Source organism: Monodon monoceros, unplaced genomic scaffold, assembly GCF_005190385.1.
Source record: "Monodon monoceros isolate NGI ecotype Baffin Bay Population unplaced genomic scaffold, NGI_Narwhal_1 Super_Scaffold_21, whole genome shotgun sequence".
Classification (NCBI taxonomy): domain Eukaryota; kingdom Metazoa; phylum Chordata; class Mammalia; order Artiodactyla; family Monodontidae; genus Monodon; species Monodon monoceros.
The window spans coordinates 12,326,145-12,347,374 of NW_021703778.1; the positions used below are offsets into that span (position 1 = coordinate 12,326,145).

General features: G+C 40.5%; 1 protein-coding gene across 1 annotated transcript in view; it reads left to right on the forward strand.

The window, feature by feature from the left end:
• CUNH10orf67 (chromosome unknown C10orf67 homolog) overlaps positions 1 to 20,015 on the forward strand; it is a 116,501-nt gene extending 96,486 nt beyond the window's left edge. The window contains 3 exon segments of the mRNA XM_029237056.1: positions 3,820 to 3,903; positions 3,990 to 4,050; positions 19,924 to 20,015. Coding sequence (XP_029092889.1) covers positions 3,820 to 3,903; positions 3,990 to 4,050; positions 19,924 to 20,015 — 237 coding nt within the window.
• Positions 20,016 to 21,230: the final 1,215 nt, after the last annotated feature.

Sequence of the window (21,230 nt, forward strand, 5' to 3'; positions counted from 1 at the left end):
TCAAATTTTTAACTAAATTTACATAGTAATATGAACCTTGCTGAGGATTTTAATAATTGACTCCCCTGAAATGTTCCAAAACTGGTCTACGTAGATGGGAATATATTAAGTCTCTTTCTTCTCCTTTTGGTTTTTTCTCTTCTCAACTGAAGGTTACAACTTTAATTGGAGTAATCCTCATTTTAGATATTTAATCAGCTGGACAAATAAAATATTGGAGGACCCAGGAGAATGCTGTGCTACTCAAAAAGCAGGCTTTTTAAGGATTATCTGGTAAAATTTTCTGGTCCAAATTTGAATTGTCCAGGCTTTATGAAACAGACTTCTAAAATCTCAAAATTATTCCAGTCCAAGCATAGTAATAGATCCAGTATTTTCTTGAGAAAAATCTTGGCCCTGCCTCAGATGTTCATGCAATCTGTCTTCCTATGGAGGAGAGATGGACTCTATCTAGTCGAGAATACATCTGTGTGCCACTACTTATTTGGGATTCAAGCTCATGAATCCTTATCTATATAGCTACACAGTATATATGCACTCAAGACACTCATCAAAGTGGACAGCGAATATTTAAGAAAAATAGAGAGAGGGAAGGGGAGAAAGTGATGAGTGAATGAACTTTGGGTAAACTAACATTTTCCCTTGGTTCCCTATACTCTAGTCACTTGTCCATTCACAGATATTTGAGTACAAATATGTACCAAGCAGCATGCTTGGGTTGCAAATGTCATCTCCCAGTTTGTGGACAAGGTTTTGGTATCTTTTCATAAATAAATGTTCTTAATGTTAGTTTAATAATCTTTTCCTTTTTGCCTTTATTTTTTTTTCTGTCTTTAAGAAAACCTTACCTAACTTTTAATCAAAAATATATTCTTCTCGGGCTTCCCTGGTGGTGCAGTGGTTGAGAGTCCACCTGCCGATGCAGGGGACACGGGTTCGTGCCCCGGTCCGGGAAGATCCCACATGCCGTGGAATGGCTGGGCCCGTGAGCCATGGCCGCTGAGCCTGCGCGTCCGGAGCCTGTGCTCTGCAACGGGAGAGGCCACAACAGTGAGAGGCCCACGTACCACAAAAAAAAAAAAAAAATTCTTCTCTAATGTATGCAAATGTCAGATCACTATGTCGTACATCTGAAACTAACATAATTTTGTCAGCTATATTTCAATAATTTAAAAAAACCTAAAAAACAAAAAATATTTTCTTCTCTATAAACTTAAAATTTTTTTCTTGTTTTGCCTTTCGTATTTAGAGGTTTAATCCACCTAGAATTGATATTAGTGTACAGAACGGTAGACATCTGATTTCATTTTCTTTTAATATAATCAGCAGATCTAGCACCATTTATTAAAAAGTCCATCTTCTCCCCGAAACATAATTCCACCCGTTATATATTATAGTAAGGGCTCACGTATGTATGAGTCTGTTTCTGTCTATTCTGTCCTACTGTTCTATTTGTCTATTCTCGCATCAATGTGACACTGATTTAGTATCTATACCTTTATTATAAATCTTTTTCTGATAAAACAAATACTCCTGCCCTGATGTTCTTCAAGAATGCCTTGGCTTTATTGGATCTTTACATTTCCATATAAAATTTAGAATCAGATTGTCAGTATTCACAGTATAAAAAAAAACATAAGAAACAAATTAAAAATTCTATTGGGATTTTGATTCGAAGTGCATTAAGTCTATAGAACAGTTTGGGCACAGTTGGCACCTTTTAGGTGCTGAATCGTCTAATCCATAAACAAGTCATAGCTTTTTTTGGACAATATTATGTTAGTTTGCATTTTATCTCCACCAATTCTTTTCCAGAGACTTTTGTCAGTAGTTTCTAGAGGTCGTATATTCTTATACTCTATTGCTGGGGACAGCAAGTTTAATGAAGTTTTCATCTAGATCTCATAATAGGTCATTTTTTAAAGAATATAGTTCTGATTTCAGGATACTGTTTCCTTAACTGACTCTACAGTTTTTTCATAGTCCCTGTTTTATTTACTCTTCTCTCTCATCCTTGACAGGGTGAGGTGTGTTGAAACCCAGTGTTATCAACTGCATTCTCTTGTGTGTTGCTCAAATCTCCCTTTTACATTTCAGCTGGAAGGCAGGTTGATATGCACAGCCCCTATTTCTTACCCCAACTTCAGCAGGATTTTACCTTTTTCAGCCCTGGCAGAGAGGTTGTATTTTCTTCTACACCCACGGTATGAAACAATGGAGTACACTGGAACTTAAATTCTCAGCAGTCATGCATTTAACACTGGCTTATTTTACTATCTTTATGAAAGACTTGAAGGCAATGAGGAAAGAACCATGTGTATATTTAAAAGAGTTTTCTGACAGGGAAAGGACCATCGGAAGACTCTAAGACAGAAGTGTACCTGGCATGTTTGAGAAACAACAAAACATCCAGTGTGGCTGGAGCAGTGAGCAACGAGAGAGAACAGGAATAAATATGGTTAAAGGGATAATAGGACTTTGATTTTTTTTTCTATTACTCTGAGTAAAATTGGGAGCCTTTTAGAGTTTTCAGCAGAGCAGTAAGACAGTCTCACTTAACATTTTAAAGGGACAACTCTGGCAGCTATGGAGGCCAGGGGCAGGGAAAGAAACAGCTTGGGAAGCTATTGAAGTGATGCTGGTAAGAGATGGTGTGGCTTGGACCACCTTAGGAGAGCAGATGGGCAAAACGGGGCCGACACATGCCTGGAGTACTGTGTAGTACTATGCGGTGCTAGATTTTATGTATATGTAGCAAAATGGATGGACCTTAAAAGCATAGTACTTAGTGAAATTACTTTGTACGTAGTCCTTAGCGAAAGAAGTGGAACACACGAGATGTGCTGTTTTTCACCCTGAATCTAAGATGTGCTCAACATCGGTTCAAGATTTTATAAGACTCTAAAAGAGAAAAAGTGCTGCCAATCACACTGTGACGCTCCGTCTCTTGTCAGATGCATCCTGACTTTAGGGATGTTGAAGTATCAGAAGGCTATGCCTTAGAATCAACAAAATAGGATATCACATAATACTAGCACACATTCAAATACATGCACAAAATTACATATTTTTGCAAGAACGTATTCAAATAAAAAATACAAATAAATATTTAAATGGTTTATTTGGTGAGAGGAACAAAAACAGAGTGGGAGCAGGCTGTGGGGAAATAGAAAAATGCATGCAAACACACTTAATGTATGTGTGTATACACACATACAAACCAGCAAGAGAGAAGCCTTGAGTAGGGAGAACGTCACATAAATTTCCAGGGTGCATCCATGGACCTCAGACCTCTTTTTGATAATCATGCTTTGTGTACTTTTGGTCCTTTTTGAAAACTTGTGCATTTTTAATGTCATGATTTACTTTGCAGTATATGATGTTGGTGGCAATTCTGCTTGTGTGCTACTGAACTCCTGGAAGAGGTGCTTTTGTGTTTTCACTCTTCAGTTCCTGGGAATCAGGACCATCACTGTGTAGCTTCCAGGAGCTGGGTGGTGCTGGGGATGACCTGGTGGTAACTGATCAGTTACAAGCAGTAAATCCTATATGGCATAGGGATAATCAAAAGGAAGTAGAGTCAGAAGAGACATTAAGGAAAACATTTTTCTTGAATTTTCTCTCAAAGTAGCCTGAATTAGGAAGGGGTCTATTCCTTGGGTTTAAAGGAAAGGATTTCCCCAGCGATATTTGAGCAAATAAGTTAGGAGCATGATTTTCATATCTCAGTTAACTGAGGACTGAAAAACATTCTACATCCATTTGGGCTGGTCATTATTTCCCCTGGATAACACGGTACATACTGTTTGTGTCTTTCAGAAAGTTAAACCTTTATTTGTGCAATCCAAAGTGAAATTGATAACAGCGTCAACATCTTCTGCAAATGTTTATCATGCATCTTCGGTAGGTAGATTACTTTTTCCCTATTTAACATTTAATCAGTCAGTATTATTCAGCCTCAGTAATGAAACGGTTTGGTTTACCTACAGGTAGACAACAGGTATGTCGACCTAGACAGGGATCACATATCCCTCCCGCCTTCACCAAGAGGTAAGAATCCTTATTGTTGGAGAAATGGTTCACGCAGGATGGGTAATTAAGATTAATAATGCTTTTCTTTGTTGTCCTGAGATGTTTGGTTTCTGGGTGAATGCATGACTTTTTTCAGCCAATTTATTAAATTAATAGATATGATAAATAAAAGAATGTTAATATGTATTTCTGAATATTGATCTCTGCTAACTGAAAATGAATTGAGTCATATTTCAAAACCAGGAACTGTCTCAGTTGGAATCCTGTTTCTTTTTAATTAAACTGCCAACAAACCCAAAGCTCCTGTTAAATCCCTATTTTTCCAATTCAATGCTTAGAAGAAAAGGACAACTATTTATAGCATCCTTTATCTCCCATCAGTCCTTGTGTGGCCTCAAATTGGACTCTTTTGGAGGTGGAAGTATATTTTGTCCACACGTTTCTGTAAGTCTTTAGGAAACAACCATGCTTGCTTTTCTCTAATAAACAAGTTGGATTAATGAAATGCAACGTTATTTGTTTGAATTATTGATGGTAATCAAAGGGTGTCAGTAATTTCTGTTGTTCATGTCTGGGAATTTTTAAAAGTAGACTTTTATAATGAATCTTTATACAAGGAGGAAGTGTGTGATATGAGTTTAAATCCTGGACCCTAATTTTTTTTTTAACATCTTTATTGGAGTATAATTGCTTTACAATGGTGTGTTAGTTTCTGCTGTATAACAAAGTGAATCAGCTATATGTATACATATATCCCCATATCTACTCCCTCTTGCGTCTCCCTCCCACCCTCCCTATCCCACCCCTCTAGGTGGTCACAAAGCACTGAGCTGATCTCCCAGTGTTATGTGGCTGCTTCCCACTAGCTATCTATTTTACATTTGGTAGTCTATATATGTCAGCGCTACTCTCTCACTTCATCCCAATTTACCCTTCCCCCTCCCCGTGTCCTCAAGTCCATTTTCTATGTCTGCATCTTTATTCCTGCTGGACCCTAATTTTAAAATCAACTTTTTGAAAACTAGATTGAGAAAGGAACCTCTCTTCTGGGCCTCCATGCAGTGGAGAGGCTTTTTCTGTAGTGCTTACGGGTATAGGTAGTACCTTTGCCGGAGGTGCCTGCCTGGGTGCAGAGGAATCTTTCTGCAGTCACAGTGCTGGCTGCCTCCTGGACTGCCATTTAGGTGACAGTAACACCCAGCCTGGACTCTGTACCAGCTGCTAGCCTAGGGCATGCAATTTAAAGATATCACCTTTTTTTTTTTTTTGGCCACACTGCGTGGCTTGGGGGATCTTAGTTCCCTGACCAGGGATCAAACCGGGGCCCCCTGCAGTGGAAGTGCGTAGTCCTAACCACTGGAGTGCCAGGGAAGTCCCCGAAGATGTCAGCATTTAAATAAGGGACTAGCTCTGTTGAATTGTTGGAAATTCCAACCCATACAGTAAGTTATTTCTAAAATATCACAATGTATTAGGGGAAGAGAGACTCATGAATTATCATAAAAATATAAATTGTTAAATTTGGAACCTGTGTTCCACCTGACATTTTAATTAGAGAGCTTAATTAACAGCAAAAAATTCAGTTGAGAATTTTACATCCAAAAGTGATTTTTCTCTGCCAAGCAAAACAGTTTTCAAAGGTCCATTTGTAGTCATACAAACCGACCTTGATGGCCACCTGGGCCATAAGGCAACTTTGGCCAAAACAAACACTGTCACTCACTTTCCTCTGTCCTGAAAATGCAAAGTGTAGAGTTATTTCCACCCTGTCTACGGAAAGCCCTCCTAAAATTCATTAGCCCCCTTTTTTTGCCTTAGTAATAAAATTGAAAGTAAATGCTATTTTATGATCCATAATTTTGCAGCATGCCACAAAGTGCATCATTCTGAATATGACTGCACCGCAGAAGAGGCGTGGGTGACAGTGTCATACTGAAAGCCTCTGGGCATAACCCTGATGTTTCTACAAAACCTCTGATATAACGTTGACATGTCATGTTTTCCCCTCTGAAGATAGTGTGCGGAAATCATCCAGTTAACAAAAGTTTCTGGTTAATTGGGTTCCAGTTAATCCAAAATTGACTAGAAATAAATTTTCTATTTTTTTTTTTTTTTTGCTGTACGCGGGCCTCTCACTGTTGTGGCCTCTCCCGTTGCGGAGCACAGGCTCCGGACACGCAGGCCCAGCGGCCATGGCCCACGGGCCCAGCCGCTCCGCGGCATGTGGGATCCTCCCGGACCGGGGCACGAACCCGTGTCCTCTGCATCGGCAGGCGGACTCTCAACCACTGCGCCACCAGGGAGGCCCAAATTTTCTATTTTTAATGGATAAGAAAACCAATACATGAATGCCAGGAGGAAACTGAATTACAAATTTACTAATTTTAGGAGTAGATGAATATCAGCCTTTCACGATTATGGGGACTGAACAGTATTCACACTAGACGGTCAAAGGACCAAACTGTCGTCACAAAACAAATCACTCCAAGCTTCTCAGGTACTTCAGAAGGTGGAGAACCCCCTTCAGGCCCCTAGGAAATAGTTCAATACGTTATCAGTGTTTTCAAGCACTAATTCACAAATACATTTTCAAAGAGGTGTTTAGCTACATGGTTTGTACATACCTGACTTATAGACAAGTCTTAATTACTTTTTATAACACAGGGGTAACCTATATGGTGACAGAAGCCAAATTCAACCCTGTAAAGTCACTGTGGTATTGAGTTCTGTTTTTTAAATTATGTAAATAGAATATTAATATTTTAAATACCCTACGAATATTTATCCTCCCTGTTAACAGCATCCTTGGTGTTGCATTAAAGACAGAGGTTCTTACGTTGTATTTTCATACCACAAGGTACTTTTGAAAATTATGGATAACTATCATTTAGTGGGTGTAGGTACTATTCCAAATGCCTTTTAAGTTTTAACTCTAATCCTCACAAAAACCCTGTAAAGTCAGCACTCTTGCTTTCTCAAGCCTTAGAGGAGACAGTTGGATTCAGAGGGGTTTAGTAAGCTGCCAGGTTTATGACCACAAATAGATTATTAATTTATAAATAAGGCTGGGTTCAGACCCACAGAATGTGGCCCTAGAGCCCAGGCTTGTCACCACTCAATTATATTGACTTGCCCCAAGGCTCACGCATGACAATGTGTGGTCCCATTTTCAACAACACACAATGGGAAAACGTGATGTAGCAGAAAGGCTTTGGAGGTGGACAGATTTCGATTCCTGTCTCATTCCAGTCACTCCCTGGGTAACTTCATTCAGCTCCCCCTGCTGTGTAAAATGGAGATGGCGACCCCACCTCCTAGCTTTGTTATGAGGATTAAATGAGGTGAAGTGCCTAGCTAACCTCATCCCTGCCTTTCCTCCTGAGCTATGGATAATATAATCCCTGGGTTCCCAAAATAAAGTCAGGCAAACCTGCTTTTTAATCTACTACACGAGAGCTATAATGTCCTCAGCAGTAGGCTAGTGATTTAAAAGAACTGGTCTCTCCTTTAATTCTTTAGTAACTAATTGTCTACTAAGCATAAGAAAGAATAAAATTTGTCACTGGTATCAGATCATATGGTAGATATTTTGAAAAGAGCAAAATAAAACAAAACATAACTTAAAACAACGTTATATCAGGTGATATATCTTTCCTAAGCAAATTGAAATTAACTTTTTGTTATGTTGCAAGCTGTACTCCAAAAAATTCTAGCAAGAACAACAGAGTTATTCTTGCAGCAAAGAGAGTTTAAGAGATAAATAAATCCTCATTAATATAAGGGAATAAAAAAATGAGGTACCATACTATCTGCAGAATTTCAAAGCCGTTTTTTTTACACAGTAGTAATTATCCCAAAAGATCCCAGGTAACATTATTAATTTGTTTGCTACTTAACTGTGGTACAATTTGGGATCTGAGCTGCCCATTGTGCACTGTGCACTGCCACAGATTTTATGTACTTAAGAAGACCTTTCTCACAGTCCAGTAATTAGGTGCTATTGACATTGTAATCTTTGAAAACGTTCCTAATGAGCCCCAAAGACACAAATCTCATAGATAAAACCTCAAAGTAACAGTGACCCTTTAAGTGGCTTGTCAGTAAGAGAAAGCTCAAACATAAATATCTGAAACACAGGAGACACCCAAATTTAAACCTAGATTACATTGTATTGTTAATTCTCTCAGTCTTTTAGGGAAGAAACATGGAAGAAGCGATTTTAAAGGCTTTTAAAGAATAGTAGAACAATCGCAATACGTTGGATAGGATTTTAAAACCTTTCTTTTCACCCTTTGGAACTTTGGACCTGAAAAGTGTTTTTTTTTCACTAAGTGTATTATCCACCAATTTATAAAAATAAATATTAATTGAAAGTGGAGTTCAGTTGACCCTGCTTTTGTTTTAAACACAAAAATAATTTAAAAAATCACACAAGAAATTGGAATTTAAAAGATAAAAAGGAAAGCATTTTAGGCATAAGTGTTAGCATTGTTTTACGTATTGTTTCTAGACTTCAGCTATAATTAATATAATTTACTAAGGTATTCATATTCAAATGCGTATTTTACAGTATTACCACATATACCACATACATACATAATATATAACATCACTCAGCATGTAATTGATGGCTATTAAAAATGTTAAAATAGGACTAACCTGATTTACTAAATATAATGTATTAAGGGGTCTGTTAATGTTCATGATGTCACTGCCACCAACTTTTCTACTTCCCTTATTGTCACCAATTACCTGTAATTCAGATGTCGTATTGCTAAGTTATATGTGTCATCCTTGTCTTTGAGATTTGGGCTGATTCTCAACTACCTTTTCTTAAGAATTCGCCTTGCTCTTTATGCCTGTGTTCTAGAGATATTTTCTATTCAAGGCATGGGATTTAGGATATTAAATGACAAATAAAGCCTGGAAGATCAGCAGTGTGTCTCTTAACATACCTTTCCAAATACAGGGAATTCTCAATGGCATAGAAAAGAGCCAGGATGACCAACTGGATTCGAGAATTAATCTGAAGTTCTCTATCCAACTGAAGCTTTGTCCATTGGTCAAATAGGGAATTGAAAAATGTGAAAAATGAAAACAGATAATACATGCTTTGAAAATAATGTTAATAGTTGAAACAAGTAGGCAGGCAAAGTACTCTGTATTTGTAAGATCGTAACAACTTAGTAGGAAAAAAGGTCACAACTAATACATATTAAAAGTGTACTTTATTAACTTGATGGACTCTCTTGTATTAATTCAGTCTAGTGATGCTTTTAAGTATTTGTAGACAATGTTTCATTGAATAAATGCCACTAAGCATATTCCTAATTATGCCCCAGATTGGTACTCAGAGGTCTCCAAAGCATGTAGCATGAGGCAAAGATGGTTTCTGGTGTGTGTTATTATTCAGTCATTGAGTTGGATTCCAGCAGCCTCTCTGGATCCTGTGGCCACTGATTTCATCCCAAACCTCAGCTGCCCATTGCCGCCCAGTCATTATAAACCATATAAGCCTTTTATGGTGGTAACAAAATATTGAGAGAGGTTTTAATTAGTGTTGAGTGAGTATTAATTTTTAAATTTAGGAATGGTTCTGTTAGAGAAATGACAAAATGTTACAAGATGTTGTGTATGGATTCATGCAAATTCATGGACATATCAAGTTGCACCCTTAAGTGAACTGGGAGTGACACCTTTGCATGTGAATATTCCTTTCAATGGGAGGAACCCCGAGTTTGGAATTTGAGGGAATAAATTGAGATCAGAAAAGCGGATATTTATGTCAGTGTAGAGAAGTGTCACTGGGCCTCAGTCCTCAGCCTTTCCTGTTCCCGGCTGGTTCAGATTCTTTAATGCATGTTCCTTATCTTGAATGAAATGATCACATGGCAAAAAAGTAGGTCATAGGAAGAAGTATGTTGTATACTATTACATGCTACACAAATGGAAGCTAGAGTGACAACTATAAAATAATCTTATTATTTGTGTTTACATATCAGTAAGAATGAATTGAGGAAGGGCTTGTTGACTAATTTAGAAACTATTTCTTTGTTTTTTATGAAATATTTCAAATATTCAGAAAACACAGAATTACATGTTGAGTACCCATTGCGTATGTGTATGTTTTAGTATATGTGCATGTTAAAAAGTATCATTACTTCAATAATTTGTTTAGTGAGGACCTATTGATGATAAATTCTGTTTGTCTTAATTTTATCTCCCTCTTGAGGGTAGTTTAGCAAGATACGATATTCTGGGTTGGCAGTTATTTTTTCCTCCACATTTTGTTATTATACCATTGCCTTTGAGCTTCTGCTCAGGCTTCTTGAAGTTTGTTGTTGATTTGTCAACCATTTGTGGTCATTTGAGTTTTCTTTATGTAGCTTTTAAGGTTTAGTCTTTATTCTTGATGGTCTTTAGTTTTACTGTAATGTACTCATTCTATAAAATGTATTTAATCTTGATCAATATTCAGAGTACAATTTGGATCATTCATATCTTTCTTTACTTCTAGAAATTTCTCAGCCATTGTCTTTTCAAATATTGCTTGTGTAACATCCTACACATTATTTTCTTCTGAGGCACCTCACAGTCTCTTCTCATGCCTCTAATCTACATTTTCTAATTTTTGTGTTTATTTCTCTGTTGTGCATATGGATGGATTTCTTGCTGTCACCTTTTCCGGTTTTCCAGTCCTCTCTTCATCTATGCCCAATTTATCCCATGTTTTAGTTTTATTTTAGTGACTTTTTTTATTTCCCAAGACTTTAAATTGATTCATTTTCAGAGCCACCAGTTCTTATTTTATCCTGGCCTGTTTTGCCTCATAATTTATTTGTTTAGTGGACCCTATCAGTTATTTCTGTGAGCGAACTAAACACACATTTTAAAATCTTTGTCAAACTATTTCACCAACTTAAATTTATCTGGAGTGAATTCGTATCCTGATAGCTTATCTTTCTGTTGTCTTTCCTAGCATTCCTTTCCTTTATTTATTTTAGAATTTTGGTTTACAGGGTCAAGTTTCTCTGTCTCATTCATATTCATTCCGTCCCTCCCTCCCTCTCTCTCTCTCTCTCTCTGTCTCTCTCTCCCCCCTCCTGCCACCTGAATGCAGTATTTCCTGAGTGCAGTTTGGTAACTGCACCCACTTCCGCCACTCTCACTCCCAGTCTACAGCCAGTTCTTAATAAGTTTGGGGGTGCCTGTCCTGCTGTGACAATAGGGTCTTGAAGCCTTTAAGCCATCAGGTCGCTTGGCTCAGTTCCTGTGAGTGAAGTAAGTTTTGCCTTTGAGCCTCCCTAAGCCCAGAGCTTTCTAAAAAGCCATAGTAGCCCCAGGTTAGAAACTTTTTTTCCTCCCAATTTCCTTTCATTCATGCTTCTGTCTTTGAGGAGTGGTTTGTTCTTTCACCCAACACGGAGCACATTTAGCCTCTGTCACCAAAAAGGAGCTTTATTCCTGGCTGTCATTGTGAATTTCTGCAGCTGGAATTACACAGGTCTGTGGTTTCAGCCTGTGTATGAGTGCTAGGGCTGCCCTAACCAAGTACAGCAGCTGGTTGGCTAAACCACAGAAATTTCTGGTTTCACAGATCTGGAGGCTGGAAGTTTGAAATCAAGATGCCAGCAGGGTTGGTTCCTTCTGAGGTCTGTGAGGGGGAACCTGTCCATGCTGCTCTCAGAGCTTCAGGAACCTCACGTGTTCCTTTGCTTGTAGATGGTGGTCTCCTCATGTCTTCACACAGTCTTCCCTCCGTGTGTGTGTATCTGTGTCCAGATTTCACCTTTTTATGAGGATGAAGACATATTGGATTAGGGTCCACCCTGATGACCTCGTCTTAACTCAGTCATCTGCAAAGACCCTATTTCCAAATAAGGTCACATTCACGGGTCCCGGCAGTTAGGACTCCAGTGTCTTTTGGGGGAGACACAATTCAGTCCGTAACAGCCTTGTTCATTGTTTTACATTTCCTTACCTGAGAAATGTTTATCTATTTTATCCCAGCATGTCTTTGTTTTTTAGGTTTTTTAAAAAATTTATTTCATTAATTTATTTATTTTTGGCTGTGTTGGGTCTTCGTTGCTACGCACAGGCTTTCTCTAGTTGCAGGGAGCAGGGTCTACTCTTTGTTGTGGTGTGCGGGCTTCTCATTGCTGTGGCTTGTCTTGTTGTGGAGCACGGGCTCTAGGCACGTGGGCTTCAGTAGTTGTGGCACGCGGGCTCTAGAGCACAGGCTCAGTAGTTGTGGTGCACAGGCTTAGTTGCTCCGCGGCATGTGGGATCTTCCCAGACCAGGGCTCGAACCCATGTTCCTTGCGTTGGCAGGCAGATTCTCAACCACTGCGCCTCTAGGGAAGACCCCCTGTATATCTTTGGATTATTTTCTTTTTAAATTGTTATTTATCATGTCCATACGGTATAATAAATCATGAACTTGCTATATTGTACTTCCTTCTCCCCCCACCAAAAAATTCCTATATGTTCAAACCAGTTTTCTTCATGTTTCTAGACCAAAGACCCTTCATTTGATTGCAGGCCTACCTTATGTATACAGTCTGTTCTAAGAACACTTCCCCTTTGTGAACAATGGCCCCACTTCTTATTATCCTATACATCAAAGGCACGTATTAAATATCTACCATTTCTTGAAAGAACATTTTAAAAGTCTCTGTTGCACCTTAGTAAAAGTCCTTTCCCCTGGTGTTCTGTCTGTGAAATAGGCAATAAGTTACCTTTTCTGGAAAAGGACGTGTTATGGGTTGAATTATGTCCCCTCTCTCCCAAAAGATATGTTGACACCCTAACGCCGGTTCCTGTGAATGTAACCTTATTTATAAAATAGGGTCTTTGCAGATTTAATCTAGTTAAGATGAGGTGATTGGGGTGGGCCCTAATCCAATATGACTGGTGTCCTTATAAGAAGAGGGAAATTGGGGGCTTTCCTGGTGGTGCAGTTGTTGAGAGTCCGCCTGCCGATGCAGGGGACACGGGTTCGTGCCCCGGTCTGGGAAGATCCCACATGCCGCGGAGCGGCTGGGCCCGTGAGCCACGGCCGCTGAGCCTGAGCATCCGGAGCCTGTGCTCCGCAATGGGAGAGGCCACAACAGTGAGAGGCCCGTGTACCGCAAAAAAAAAAAGAAGAGCGAAATTGGGACACACACACACACACACAGGGAGAATGCCACATGATGAAAGAGGCAGAGATTGGAGAGGTGCAGCTGTAAGCCAAGGAACCCCAAGGATCTACAGCCACTACCAGAAGCTAGGAAGAGGCAAGGAAGGATTGTACCCAGAGTTTGAGCACGAGCAAGGTCCTGTCAACACCTGGATTTCAGACTTCCAACCTCCAGATCCGTGAGAGAAAAAATACGTGTTGCTCTAAGCTGTGTGGTTTATATTACTTTGTTACAGCAGCTCTAGGAAGCTAAAAGCAGGACGGCAATTTGATAATTTCCATGACATCCACATTCAATAGATAGACAGCAACCATCCCAAATGAGTTCAGGGGCCTTGTGTTTCCAGTTGGCATTACATTGTAGGGTAAGGAGTTCTGCCGTTGACTTCTCAAGTAACGGACACATCTCCCTTGGATTGATTAGAAAGCTACTTCCTCCAACTTCAAGGTATGTTGTTTTAAAGAATCAAATGTGATAAGGCTTATGTATAAATGTGCCTGCCACTTCCCAGGCATTCAGTAATGATCAATAAATGTTTAATAAAATTGAGTCTGACGTTTGCGTCACATCATAATTGTATGAACTTGGGTAACAGCCTAACATCCCTATTTGTCCTCTGGCTAAAGAGTCCCACCGCATCCCAGCGCTCTCCTCCTGTAATGCTGTCCACGCCTTCTTTTCTTACTCATCCCCTCCCTTCCTCTTCAAGCAAGCGCCCTCTGGTCCTCCTTACCTTTAATGTCAGCCCTCCAGAGAGAAATCAGAACCTGCTCTCTCTCCTTCTCTAGCCCCAGATTACTCCACTTGCCTTCTGCTCTGCATCTCCCTGACACTGCTCCTCCCTAGGGCAGCCTCCCTAGGGAATCCTTCAAATGTGAAATAGTTTTCAGTTCCTCAGTATATCCCCTGGCACTGGGCCACACCCCTTGCATTCTGTTACAAATGAGCGTCCCTTAACTCTTGAAATGCTCTTGTCTTTTTTTTTTTTTTTTGCGGTACGCGGGCCTCTCTCTGTTGTGGCCTCTCCCGTTGCGGGGCACAGGCTCCGGACGCGCAGGCTCAGCGGCCATGGCTCACGGGCCCAGCCGCTCTGCAGCATGTGGGATCTTCCCGGACGGGGGCACGAACCCGTGTCCCCTGCATCGGCAGGCGGACTCTCAACCACTGCACCACCAGGGAAGCCCCTGGATTTCATTCTTTGATTCACTTTTACACACTTTGTTATTCCTCTGCATCCTTCAATAGATAGATGTCTGTGGCTTTCAGGATAAAACCAAATTCTTCAGTTTAGCATATAAGAGCATGCATAATCCCTGTCTCTCCCCTACATGAGCTCTCTAATCTAGTCATAACAAATGACTTGCTGTTCCCCACTCTTCCGTGCTATTCCATGCTTCTCTGCCTTTATACACGCTTGCATCTAGGTGGTAGGTCTTGTGCCTGCTCTTGCTGGGGTCGCTCATATTCTACAGTTAGCTGGCTGTCGCTGGCCTCAGGCTGGCCGTCTGCTGGGCTGACAGGCGCAACCACATCTTATATTTCTCATCATTGATCACGCAGACCCAGTCTTGCTTTCATGGTGCTGTCAGGGTTCTCAAGAACAGCAAAAAAGAGCAAGCGCCGGTGCACAAGGACTGTTGAAGTTTGCTGACACCACATTTGCTTCTGTCCCATTAGTCAGAGAGAGTCTCATGACCAAGACCGGTCAATGTGGAGGCAACTGGAAAGGCTGTGGATACCGAGGGGCCCACACTTCTTAACCTCCTAGGTTTCACCTTCTTTTTGTGAATTCATTCATTTATTTATTCATTCATTCCACAGACTTTATGAGCACCTACTAGATTTTACTTTTTTTAATTGACGTACAGTTAATTTACAACGTTGTGCTAGTTTCTGGCGTACAGCAAAGTGATTCAGTTATACATATGTATATTCTTTTTCATATTCTTTTCCATTATGGTTTATTACAGGATATTGAATATAGTCTCCTGTGCTTTATAGTAGGACCTTGCTGTTTATCTATTTTATATATAGTAGTTTGTATCTGCTCATCCCAAACTCCTGATTTATCCCTTCCCCACTCCCATCCCCCTCTGATAACCATAAATTTGTTTTCTGTGTCTCTGAGTCTGTTTCTGTTTTGTAAATAAGTTCACTTGTATCATATTTTGGATTCCACATATAAGTGATATCATCAGGTATTTGTCTTTCTCTGTCTGACTTTCTTCACTTAGTGTGATCATCTCTGGGTCCATCCATGTTGCTGCAAATGGCAGTGTTTCATTCTTTTTTATGGCTGAGTAGTATTCCACTGTGTATATATACCACAGCTACTTTATCCATTCATCTGTCGATGGGCATTTAGGTTGCTTCCATGCCTTGGCTATTGGAAATAGTGCTGCTATGAACACTGGGGTGCATGTGTCTTTTCGAAGCAGCGTTTTGTCTGGATATATGCCCAGGAGCGGGATTGTTGGATGGTGTGGTAACTGTGAGCGCCTACTGTAAACAAAGACTTAGGCGAGGCCTTGAGGATGCAGAGAGTCTTCTCAGTGCTTGAAATTTCTATTCTAAGACTGACACTCAAAGATTAGCACATTCAATAAAAGTAATACCAGTATTTACAGAGGTCCCACGAGGCAAGTGAACCTGAAAATGCCTCTCTGCATTTGTCACCAGAAACTGCTACCTCGTGAGAATCAGGATTAGCCATTAGCAGCCCCTTCCCTCATAAAGATCATAAAAAGCCAAAATACAGAAACGATGTTTAAAATATTTTCAGTGTGTAAAGTTTTTAAAATTGTAACTGAAAAATTACTATATTTCTTTGGTAGCCTATAAATGCAAGCCATGGGATTGTGTGAACACAGCATTTCCTCTAAATATCAAATGTGGGCTAGAGGAGCAGTTAACATTTTAATCCTCCTTGCTTGTGTATAGGAACAAATTTGCTTGCAACTTCAGATTCACACTTGTGCAAATAAATTACAAAGACCAAAAGTGCAAATGAAAAATCCCTTTTCAAAGAACTGTGAAGCTTCCATATTAGGTATAATGATTTTTCTCCAGGATTAGGACAGATTGCATGGGGAGCCCAGGCTTTCATAAAGGGGGGGGTGGGGAATTGACTTGGGCCTTCATTTTCTCACAAAAGGCACAATGTGAAGTGCATCTGTGAACATTGCATAATTTGTTATGTTCTACAAAGAGGTGGGTTTTTGTTATACACATACCAGAGCTATTTGGTACTGTTTCACCAATGATCTCTATTCAGGTCCAGAAAAGAAATTGGCCTCAGAAGAGTGAAAGGAGAGTAAATTTTTCTTTAAAAATTAGATACAGATTATCGCTTCAAAATGCAGGAGGGAATTTTACAAGTGACGGTGCACTGATTAGCTTTCCAATGGACACCCAGTCCTTTATGAATCGCATACTAGCTGTGGTCAACTGTGACCAATGTGGTTTATTACTCTCCCGAAGAGCTGAACTGAGATTACCCATCTAATTTAATTGAGAAATGTTGGGTGAACTTGAACTGTTTCATGGACATGAATGACCAGAGAATTTATTTGATAAGACATTAAAGGCTGAATATGGTAGCTATCTCTTTGATGGTTTGATGCAGTCATTTCTTTAGTTCATTAGCAAATCTCTTGTAGATTTTGGTTGTTGTTATTCTTCTTCTGGGGATTACATGAGCAGCCAAAATGAAAAAGGGAGAAAAACGTTTCTGTACATCATTAGAAAAAAATTTTAAAACTTACCTTTATCGGTAAATATTCATGACAGTTTTTAATGTAGTCTGAAAAGTGACATCAGCTTTTAAGTAAAGGAGGAAAAAAGATGTCAGGAAGTTAACTTGTTATTCACCAGCATCCTTTGCATTTTCTTGTAAACTGGGCAGTGTGAGCTTTTATTGCTGGCATCTCAATGAAACGTTTAAGGTAACTTTACCATTAGCAGAGCACACAAGGTAGCATCAGGTGAAAAGGTGCTTTCTCTTATGTCTGCTAACATTAACATAAATTCTGCTGTATTCCCAGTGACAAGCGCTAAGGTGTAATGTGGATGTTTGCATCTTTTTTGAAACTGTATTTAAATGTGATATCTTTTAAACTACTCACAGAAACTCAGAGATGGAAACTCTTAAGAATAAATTATAAAATCACACCTCATGTTCCTAGTGACTCTTTAAATGGAATTTTTCATTGAAACTTTGTCATTAAAATAGAAAGGCCTTTGGTTGTGCCCATACAAGCATAATAAATTGTATATGTTTGTGATACTGAATGACTCTTGCCCATATGCTGCACTGCAAAGCTACATGAATAAGGCATTTACCAAATCAGGCCCACCACATTAAACAGAAAAACAATCTTTATTCATGGTAACTTATCAGTTTCAATTAATCAACCTTAACAATGGAAATTCTGATGTGTTCAAGCAACTTGAAAGCAATAGGTCATCTTGAGGGCAGCCATGTTGTGTCTTTGTGCCTAAGGTTTCAAACAAAGAGACATCTCCAATAAATATACATGCATATACATACATACATGTGCATATATATATGTACCAATGGATGGCCATATCTATGCCGGGTCACGCCAACCAAAATGCATGTTAAGTATTTAAGACTTTTATCATAGCAAATGTAATTATTTTCCTCCAAGTATTACTTTTTGAGCTCTGCAAGTGTAAACAAAAGGAAAGAAATTTCCATTGGATGACCATCCTTTCAGTTTCTGTGCTGCTATGTGAATAGCATTGTGCAGACCATTCCAATGGTTTTGAAAAGGGGTAACCATTGGTTTGATTTGGTTACACGGTTTAGTAAAGAGCTCCCTCCCACTGCCTTAGGGTCTGTGAAAGGTCTGTGACCTGTTTAGAACTGCCAAGTGAAATGTCATGTCGCCCCTCCCAAATGGGAGTATCTGCATTCATTTGATCAGTATAAAAAATGATTGGGGATGGCGAGATCAGTGCTTTTGAATTGCAATTTATAGCAGTTTACAAAAATGCACATTGTTGGAAAAGAAAACATGGAAGTGTTTCTTTCCAAATTGCATTACCTGTGAAATGTCATTAGTCTTTTAAGGATATTTACATCCTTTTTTTAAATTATTATTTAGGAGACTTACTTCAGCTAAAGAAAATCAGAATTTTATTGTATGATCATTTTTAAAACTTGTATTTTGGTTCTAGTAGCAGAATTTAAGGAACACAATGTGTCCACCTGCTAAGGATAAACATAATTTGTTATCATTTCCACTTATTCATTCTCTAAGATGGTCTTTGCTAATCCGTTGCATTAGCGGAGGATTCCCAATTATCTTTCCCGGATTCTAGAGGAGTCATTTGCTGGTAAATGCCTTGTCTGCTGATTTCTAATAGGGAATCTGAAACCACAGGTATATTTAATTCTACTAGGTCTCCATTATTCTTTCAGTGGTTTACTACTGAAACTTCTTTGTTGGATGAATACTTTCTAAATTATGTTACCCTTCGATTCATCTACATGTATGCACAGTTTCATAAAAGGAATGTTATTTCTTTTCATTAAATTTGTACAAGAGTACATGAACTTTATCCCAAAAGTTAAGGTAGGCTGTTCCAGTTCATAAGTTAATGCAGCCACCTGGGTCTCTGGGATCCGGAAGTGCTGAAAGTTCCATCTTCTTCAACTTAGGCAGTGGGTAGAATCGGACATTATTTTGAAGATTCTTCTTTTAGTAAGAAAAGTTACCTTGGGAAAGGGGCCTTAGAACTTCCCTGGCTGATACTGGACGAGAGAAAGAGGGGCCCTGCTTCAGAGAATACTTGACCCAGATACACTCCCTAGCACTCCACTTTGAACCTCCCAACCATTGAAAGCTGAGCTTGTCGCCTTTTTATCTTTGTTCATGTTAAGCCTTGGAATGACAGCCTGGCTCTGTGTCCCCCTCTTCCACTGCCCCGGCTGTGAGTGTCCACATTGACACCTACCGGTGACCGCAGGCTGCAAGTCTTTGTTGCCTTCTCCACGCTCCTGGCTTTCACTGGGGTTAGCTCAGGGCCTTTGTTCCCCTTCAAAGCTGGAACATCATATCCCATGTTGTGACTTTGCTGTCTCAGACCCCCAACGCTTTCCTCACAATTTACACACCAGGTAAATGTCCCTCCCTACCGAGCAGAGAGCCCAGCCTGGGGCGGGGGGGGTGGGGAGCAGGGAGGGCAAACCTCCCCACCCCCCAACATCAGAACCCCGCCAGTTGATTGTCTTTCCTCCTCATTCATAATTTGCTATTTCATAAGGAGGAAAGATTGAAAACGCAAATGGAAATGTAAACCGTAGTCAGATCCTAGGACCCAAACACAAGACAACCCCTGCCTTGTTTTATTCTCTTACGACGGCTCGTAACTCCTGAGTCAGAAGAAGGTCAGTTACCGGCCTTGGTCACAGGCACCTCAGACCATTTCTCCAGTCTGGGGCAGCAGGAAAACTACCTCAGGGGAAAACTTGACGGGCACATGCTATTTTGAAGGCCAAGGAGGATCTGGCCGCCTGACTGACCTGCCCTCACCCCCTCGTCGAGGTTACTGAAGAGGCCCCCCAGCTGGAGCCAGGCCTGGGAGACTCCACTGAAAGTGAGGGAAAGAGCTATGGGTGGGGAGTGGTTTATGTACAGAAGTAAAACAAATTTCACATCTCTTTGTCTCTCCCTATGTTTAGTGAGGCTGTCAGAAACCCTGGAAGAAGAGTCTTTGGAGAAGCCGTCGATGCCCCAGAACACCCCAGTGAACGATATGGATGCTCCTGAGTAGGCACCGGACAGTGGGCTGCGCAGAGCGGGACCCCAGGAAGAGGGCCCTCCCCATCCTGGCGTAAGGTCTGCCTCCCTGACAAGGGACACCATCTCCAAGGCGTTTCTAACATAACTGTTCCGTCTCTCCACATGTCGCACACGCTCTGGAGCACCGCGCTTGAAGAGAAGGCCAAGTGCGCGCTCTGTGCGCACCTTTCCAAGCTCGGAAGGAAACCCCGCTCGCTGGCGCTTGGTGAGCGGGGCGCACAGACCCTGAGCCGCCGCCAAATCCATCCAGGCGCTTCCTGGGCTCAGCGGGGTGCCCCAACGCCTTAGGGTGGGAAGGAACGGACTTCAATTAAAATTTAGAAGTTTGAGGCACTAACCCAGTGTCATTCCCTCTCTAATCCACTCCGTCTCTCTGTAACAGGAAGTCGAACTGATTTGCTGCCAACTGATCCCATAAAGGAGAACCAGGAAACCTCTAAGGGGATTTAAAATTTCCTCTAAGGAGGTCCACTCTGACATAGGCACGGGACTCCCAGACGTATCTTAAACGCTGTAAACAATTCTTCAGTAAGTGTGGAAACTCTTTGGACTAGTGCTTCCAGGTAAGGATCAAGATGAAGATTTACATATCTATTCTTTCCGGAATGTCAGGTACCATTTCCTGAAAGACCGGTTTGCTGTCTTCTCGGCGCAGTGGTCAGTTCGGTCCTTTCTGTTCCCTTGACTACAAGTCAGGCCCAGTCTGCAGCCCAGTTTCAAGATAGTAGGCTCTGGATTGCAGATTTCTAAAGCTGTTTATTAAATCTCAAGAAGTATATTTGTGGTAGCTGTCACATAAAGCTGATATACCCTGGTGCAAACGAAAGCTACAGAGGCGATTTATTTGTGCGCAAAAGGCGCTGGATTTAATTGGAGAGAGACGTGTTCAACTCGAGTACATGGGGTGGCGTAGCGCGGTGGAGCATTATTCGAGCTTCAGCTCCTATGCACTGTGTGCCACCGTCTCCAGAGGAGTGTTGCCCTAGAAACTTGTTTTAAATCTGCTGCTATATATCAACACCTTTTTTTAGCAGTCCTTGGCTGAATTACAGTTACACAGTTTGGCGCTTCTTTCAAATTTCCTCCCATCAGTTTGGCTAAAGAAAGGAATTTTTCTCCTTTAGAAATGAATTGGCTTAATTAGTAAGTAGATTAATGGCAATTGCTGGTGAGTTGGTTTCCAGCA